Below are 8,146 nucleotides of genomic sequence, written 5' to 3' on the forward strand. Positions count from 1 at the left end.
GCATGAACTTCAGAAAGAAAAGTTACCCTGCTACATGGTTGGCTGGGTTTACTTAAATTATTCAGGTGCATATCACTGTGGAGTAGGGACTTGAAAGGACAATGGTATCAGGAGTAGCAATGTCAGGTTAAAACCCCATTCTTCCCCTTTTCTATTGACATCCACATTAAAACTTTCAGATGTTCTGTCTTTACTTCCTACAATTCACTAAAGCTTTGTCCGTACCTGGATTAGCCCCAGCTACAAGAGTGCACATACCAAGGAAACCGGTTTTGTTTATCCTGGCTTGAAATGAAGTTAAACTGAATGGCTGAAAACGATTGTTTCCTTGTCTGCACTAAGAGCCACCCCAGTTGCTTTGTATCGATGGCTCAGTGGTAAATTTGGGACAGGCAAGTGGTAAATTTGAACAATGGAAAGCAGTTACTCTCCATTTCTAGTGAATTGCATTTTCTGGTTCAAGTGGTGGCACAATGCTGCAACATCTAGGTTGCAAAGGGCTCAAGGCAAAAATGTCTCTTTGAAAACTGCTTCACTTAAAGCTTCCTAGGAAAAAAACTTTCCTATTAATACTTAATATTGTAAACCTTTTCCCTATAAAACCTACATGTTGGGCCTTAGATCCAGTGTCCTGTTAAAATGCCAAATGTTGGAGGATGGTTAAGAAAAGGGAGTCTTATGCCCCTGGTATGCAGCCATATTCCTGCCCAGTGTGACTCTACCCAAACACATGGCCACATACCATAGTTATTGGGCGGGTGGCTTCAGTAAGTGTGAAAGGAACAAAAACAGCTTTCAGCTGTGTTGGTGGCAGGGTGATGAGATTCATTCTTGTGTCCCCAGGATATTGTGGCTGGAGATATTGTGAATAAGCGAAGCATGTGGGAACAGAAGGGTACCCCCAAAAATGAAGGCAACATCAAGGTAAGTAGCTTCTCCCTAGGTATCTCTGTTATAGCACTTGCTTTATGGTATTGGGGCTGAGTTTGTTCAAGAGAATTCTCCCTTAGGTCACAAGGATGCCTGTATATTGGAGCATGGGTTGAGGTTGCCTACTAACGGAAGCAAAGGCCTAGGCCAAAGGAGGTGTCCTCCATGGCAGTAACAGGAAGGCATGTTGTCGTCTTTTCTAAATGTATCTGTTGCAAGAAACATCTCCACTAATTTAATGAAGGGCTGGGACGAAAGCCCAAGGTTCTCTTCTTCCCCTCCTGCCCCCCCTAAACTCTGATATCATTTGCATTTGGATTGAAACTCTACAGGTTGGGCTAATCGTTAAGTTTTTTAAAATTGTTAAATAATAGCCTAATTTTCTGGAAGTGCAGAGTGGCTTAGATACCTGGGGTTCTGTTTCTTGGCTGCCTTCTAGTTCTGAAAGGTGTAGAGGCCTCTAAGGGTGCATGGGTATAGTGCATTAAAAGGTACTGACCCAAGATTGAGAATAGTCCTGGCTCCATAGAAGTTCAACTCTGATACGGCCTTTCCTTTTGGTATAGGGTTACCGGAGAGGTTTGACTGAGCTGAATCTTACCATTGATGTCATGATGATTTTTAAAATTATTGTATTATCTGACAGTTCCAATAATTATCCATCTCCATTATTATTGTACGTATTTGTCTAGGCAAAAAGGTGGTAGGAACAGGCAATAGTAAGCTCTCACCCCATGTGGGAACCTGGGCCACATTAAAATATTGAAGTCCAAGAACCTCACCTGCTCCTCAGACTTCAATTTATTTGACTCCTTCTTTAAGTTTCTTAAATATTAAGAATTATTTGTGTTAGCTGAGATGGACACTTGAGGAAGGACCCTAATCCTCACTTCTTTCCTCCATTCAGACCTCCACTTCTGGCAAGAAGTACAAGTTTGTAGCAACTGGACATGGCCAGTACAAGAAGGTGTTGATAGATGATGCAACAGAGCAATAGCGTGTGTGGAGTACCAATCAACCAGGTAGGTGAGACAAAACCTCTGACTGTAGGAGAACCACCTGGTACTTCTCTGGCAGGACAGCTAGGACGATGCAGCACAATAAGCGTAAAACCTGTTTTTTCAGCCTATACATTCTACGTTGCCAGCCAGACTTCAGTGGGTTGGAAGGTACTGTATGGACAAAAGGTGGGTTCCTACTTCCTGGCAAACAATCCTCTTTGGGGTAGAAGGAGAAAGGCATGCACAAAGAAATTCTTTCTAGCAGCTGTGCAGCATAGGATGCCCATGTTAGCTGCAGCTAGGAAAACTTACCTGGCAGATCAGCCTATTTATGGAAGCTACCGACCTCAGCCCCACTCAGAGTAAAAGTGCCTTGGTTGAACTAGACCTGGCTTAATAGGATCTCTTGTACTGTAAAGAGTAAGAACTGTAAGTGACTGTAGGTCACTGTAACTACAGTAACAGAATGTACTGTAACAGTAACTGTAAGAACTGTAGGTGCGGGGAATGGGGGGGTAGTTGAAGTTCATTCCAGATAGTCATGGAAGCGGACCAAGTCCTCTGTGTCCAATGTGTTCATGGGACCTGATCCAGTGACCATTGAGGTCAATGAAAGGATTCCTATTCACTTCAGTGGCATTTGGATCAGGCCTATGCTTGGGGGTGGGGTGGGGAGTGATCTTGTGAAAAGGTGCACTGTTTCTAGATAAAGTGGCACAGAAGGAACGGTCTAGTCACGTTAAGCAGGGAGGGGAAGAGCGTAGATGTTATCTGTGCCCACTTGAAACCCAGAGACTGTTCCTCACCCTCTGAGGACCCTGGTGCTTATATTAATAGATATCCCTGTGCTATTTTAAGTGGCCAGTAGTAGATGACTTAAGGGCAAAGAAGAGCTCGTTCCAAGTGGTGTGATAATGGCAAAGCACCCTGAGTGATGCTCTGTGCAGGAAAAACCAGAGTTTGACTTCTCATAAAATCTTTATTGATTTTCCAAGCTTTATGTAGTACTCAGTCTTTACAAAAGCACCTCTTCCATCCCTCCCTAATTACCACACGCGTTCCCATCCCATGGGATTGTGTATACAGACATGGAGGCCTATAGATCACTTTGTGACCATACCCACCTCTCTGCTCCTCATTTCTAAAACCTGCTTCAACTCTCTGCTTTCATCATATATCTTGTCCTCTAAATCTACATAGATTCCCCTTGCTGTACTCTCCTTTCATGTGCCAAGCCTGGCCTTGCTGAGCTTGACTCTCCTAGGTGCGGTTAAACCTCATTATCTGAGTTCCTGCTGCTCACTTAAAGGGGTTTTCCTCCCCATCCAGGGAAATAAACCACTTCATTAGTTTGAGCCTGTCTAGGAGATTTAGACTCCTGTCTCTGAATCACTCAGTCCCTCCTCAAAAGGCAAACCGGCAATGACTAGACCTCCCCTAGGACAGCCATAGCTAATACTCTAAATGGTGAGGGCTTGGCACCGTTGCCCCACAGTACTGCAGTTCAGAGTCTTTCTCTGGCTCCAAATGTTGGTACTTAAAGACAAAAAGGTTGAAATGGCTTTGGGTGCTGGGCTTCACCTCTGCTTTCGCTTGCTTCTGTGATTGTTTCATGTCTTGAGTGTGTCTTCTCTCCCTACCTATCTTGTTTAGCACTTCTCTCCCCCTTCCTCATCACGCAGTCCCCTTTCACACTCTGCTTTTCTGCTCATGGGGAGCCCCATGATGCCACTTTTTAAGCCACTGGAAGGCTCGCTATGAAGTGTCGCAGGGCAGGGTGTTGCGCGTTCTCCCCCGCACCCTCCACTTCCTCTTGGCAGCCTCATGAAACAGGTTGTCTCCAAGTGATGGCTTGTAAAGTTACTGATTGGCTGCCACCACATAATACCTTAGTAACTTCAACCACATATTGAAGGGGTTTAGTTATTGTCATCCCCTTTCTCTTTCCACAACATGTCATAAGAACATAGGAACATAAGAATGGCCATGCTGGGTCAGACCAAAGGTCCATCTAGCTCAGTATCCTGTCTTCTGACAGTGGCAAATGCCAGGTGCCCCAGAGGGAATGAACAGAACAGGTCATTAAGTGATCCATCCCCTGTTGCCCAATCCTAGCTTCTAGCAAACAGAGGCTAGGGACACCATCCCTGTCCATCCTGGCTAATAGCTGTTGATTGAGCTATTCTTCCTGAAATTATCTAGTTCGTGTTTTGTTTTGTTTTTTTAACCCTGTTATAGTCTTGGCCTTCACAACATCCTCTGGCAAGGAGTTCCACAGGTTGACTCTGTGTGTGGGGGAAAAATACTTCCTTTGGTTTGTTTTAAACCTGCTATTAATTTCATTTGGTGACCCCTAGTTCCTGTGTTATGAGAAGGAGTAAATAACACTTCCTCCACACCAGTCATGATTTTATAAACCTCTATCCTATCCCCCGCTCTCCCCCCGTAGTAGTTTCTTTTCCAAGCTGAAAAGTCCCAGTTTTATTAATTTCTCCTTCATATGGTAGTCGTTCCATATCCCTAATAATTTTTGTTGCTCTTTTCTGAACCTTTTCCAATTCCAGTATATCTTGTTTTGAGATGGTACGAACATATCTGCATGCAGTATTCAAGATGTGGGTGTACCATGGATATATATTGAGGCAATATGATATTTTCTGTCTTATCTATCCCTTTCTTAACGATTCCCAACATTCTGGTCACTTTCTTGACTGCCGCTGCACACTGAGTGGATGTTTTCAGAGAACTATCCAGTGTCTGCCAACCTTGATCAACAGAGGTCTTAATACATTGAACTACCTCCTCTTAGGAGACAGCCTGTAGTAGGAGTGCAGATTGCTAATACAGCCAGTTCCAAAGGTCTCCTGTTCCCTCTGGAAATCCATGATCTCTTCTTTGCAATATCCATGGTTCCAGAAACAAGCCTTCCTTTACTGAATGTGTCGTAGGGCTAAGCAATGCAGTGTGGCCTGCTTTGGCCTACTCTCCATTCTGGAAACTGAGCTCCCGGCAAGTTGTTTTGCATATGCAGCAGACTGGGCTTCATTGCAAATGCAGTGAGGTGGCGGGGAGGGGCACAGCAAAAAACAAGCAGTTGTACACCTTTTTAAACTGCTAAAACAAACAAGCACCTTCCCTCTCATCTTTGTGAGACCTGCCTTATTCCCTGGGTCACTGTCACTATAGGACAGAATGTGGGTTGAAATTTCAATAACTACTGAGTGATCTTCTCTTGCCAAATTGGCCTAACCTCCCAGCTGTAATAAACGTTAGTTGCTCCACTTGATGCTAATAATGCAGATCCCATCGATGGTAATTGGTGTCCTTTGTGTGTGCCAACTTTGCTGCAGTGGAGTTACTATTACTAGGCAACAAATAGATTTTCTGTGTTTCTAGGTTCTGGTTTTTGTTTTTTTGTTTTTTTTTTTTTAAGCAAACTTGTTTTGGCATTAGAAAGAGGCTACTGTATGCTATCAGACAAAAGGGCCACCAATCAAGGACATCTGGCTGAAGAACTGAACTCTTGACCACTATTACAGGAAACTGCAAATAGCTGATGACGTCCCAAAGCAACTATGCAGAAACAAACTAAAACAACAAAACAAAATTGGGGAAGCATTTGGAAACCTTGTCATGCAGAGTTAAAATGAGACTCTCTCAATGTATTTTCCCTCCCTGAAAATTCCAAACCAGTATGTTTTATAAACACTATCTTCAGATTTAAAGATCAGTGACCTGAACCATTTATATTTGAGTTTAATTTGACTTCACCGGAGGCAAGCTTCTTGGCAACAATTTGGCGTTGACTTTGCTAGAAAATTAGGCCGCTTAAGACGCTTATCTTGATACAGCGTTAACTAATGGCAACTTAAAGACAGATTTATTTGGGCATAAGCTTTTATGGGTAAAAACCCACTTCTTCAGTTGCACCTGTGAAGAAAGTGGGTTAGTCTGTACCCACAAAAACAACAAGGAGTCTGGTGGCACCTTAAAGACTAACATGGCTACCCCCTGAAACTTGACATTAACTAATATGACTTTGCAGTCGGTTTAGACATGGACAACATGAGTTCAGTGTTTGTTCCAACCACTCATGGCTAAACCTTTCCTGCAACCAGCAGACAAGTTGTTACAGTACCTGTGCGCTGTCTATGCTGGTTGTGAAATCATGTTCTAATTCATATGATGCAGGTTGTAGCTTCCTAGGGAAGACAAGCTCCTTGTGCTGTATTTGAAGTGTTTGAAGAAAATAGGTACTGCTTAAAAGGATTGTCTTGAAATTTTAGTAGAGATTTCTGTTCACTAAAGCCTTATACAACTTTCTAGTTTAGACTGTCTTGACTAGACTGGGATAGTCATGGTAAAACCCAATAGTTCTGAGGTAATTACATTGGTCTAAAAGTGTTTTACATCAGTATACCTATTCCTGTAAGGAAAGATGCATAAACTATACAAGGATAAGCACCTTTATACAGGCGTAACTACATCCACTCTAGAGGTTGTACTGGTGCAACTAGATAGGATTTTTAGCCAATCTCTAAGTTAATTCATTAGTTTTGTGTATATAGATTAGGCCTAAGGAGCAATCAAAGCCATTTCTGAATCCTCACCCTGTAAATATGTAATTAACAACAAAATAGCAATTGGGGAAAGATTTTAAATGATTGAGCCAAAAATAAGGCTGGAATTTTTTCAACAGACCATAAGGGAGATAAATGTCCAAATCTCACTGACATTCAATGGAATCTGGGTGCCTAACTCTCTTGGACTCCTGAGAATACCAGCCTATCTGCACAGATATATTTTAACTAAAGCAAAATACCTCCATTCTCAGCCTAGGTCAGTACAATGTTGTCTTGTAGCAAGCCACCTTTCTGTGTCAGTGGAATTTTAACTCCCTGGCCACCTGTGTAGCGTATTAGAGCTGATCCAAAAATAGGAAGTACGTTTTGCCAAGCAATTCTTATTTTCTCAATTGTTTCATGGAAAAACATTGAAATTTTTTCAGATTCTTCTTTTGGGGATTTCCCTCTTTCTTCCTCTTTTCGTTTTTGCTACTGAAAAATGGCCAGGGGCAAAAACTGGAGTTCTGACTCTTCAACACTGAGAATTTTCAGTTTTCATTTCTTCTCAGAAATAAAACTTCACCCCACCCCACCCCCCCCAAAAGTGTGGGTTGTGTGGTTGGGTTTTTTTTTAAGACTGCTGGTTTGGAATCAGAAATTCCATCAAGCTCTCTTGCCTGTGTATAGGCGCAGAAGGTAGAAGCAGGTATCAAATTTCCCATTGGGGTGAAACATACTATCTTATATTAGCTATGCAGAAATATTCCCCCTTATGGTAACCTCACTAGGGAAGTGGAAATAGCTGCATGCTTACCCTGTGTGAGCTTACTCCCTAAGCCTGGTGACTATGGAGATGCAAACAACTGTGAACAAGTAAAAACAAACTGAACAACCCACAAAACAAACCCCCCCAAAATAGCCAGAAAAACCAGATCTCAGTGTAATGCCGCTTAATATTTATCAACCCCACCCCCCATGTGTTAAACCTGAGCAGCTGTGATCAAAATAAATGCAATAGAATGTCAGAAAGCCATGGGAAGTGCAGAGGAGCCTCCATGTCTCCTACAGTGCTTGAGAACTGATGGGTTAAAAAAAACAAAACCCCAATTGTAAGGCCTTGCCAAGACATGCTTTGGCCATATCTCTGCTAGGACATCCCTAGTGCATTGCATTGGGGCTTGCTTAGGTTTGGGAGAAGACTGAAGGCTCCAGAGAGAGAGAGAGCTCAGAGGATGAGTGCATGCCAGTGCTGCCCATTTTGTAGAGCAGAATGGAGGAGGCAGCTTGTGGAGGTTTTAGCCCAACAAATGTTACTGACACCTAGGTGGCAGGGGATCAGGTGTGGCTAAAACTAGTTCTTCGTTGCTAACTAGTCTGTCCCGAGTTAGAAGTGAGGACAAGGAACAGTTGGTTGCCATTGGCTTCCCTGGGTGACTAATAGGAAGACCAACAATGTTCTGTTCTGTATGAGGTGGTCACTATAATGTACCCTTTCTATCAACTGCCATCTTAGGCCCTTCAGGCAGACTGATAAGGGAACTCTGGAGCTGCCACATTTGAACAGATTAATCTTTCTCCTAGTCTGCCATCCTAACCGTGGCTAAGATCAGATGCTTCAGAGGTTGCTATTCAGTAGATAGGAATCACCAC

At 43.0% G+C, this 8,146-nt stretch overlaps 1 protein-coding gene across 4 annotated transcripts in view; it reads left to right on the top strand.

Annotated features, from left to right (window-relative positions):
- LSP1 (lymphocyte specific protein 1) overlaps window positions 1–8,146 on the top strand; it is an 84,599-nt gene that overhangs the window by 66,386 nt on the left and 10,067 nt on the right. For all 4 annotated transcript variants that reach the window (XM_084630877.1, XM_084630874.1, XM_084630876.1 and 1 more), the window contains 2 exons: window positions 844–924; window positions 1,838–1,952. In XM_084630877.1, coding sequence (XP_084487003.1) covers window positions 844–924; window positions 1,838–1,927 — 171 coding nt within the window. In that variant the 3' untranslated portion in view covers window positions 1,928–1,952. The remainder of the gene's footprint in view (window positions 1–843; window positions 925–1,837; window positions 1,953–8,146) is intronic.

This window comes from Lepidochelys olivacea, assembly GCF_965140295.1.
Source record: "Lepidochelys olivacea isolate rLepOli2 genome assembly, chromosome: 6".
NCBI lineage: Eukaryota > Metazoa > Chordata > Testudines > Cheloniidae > Lepidochelys > Lepidochelys olivacea.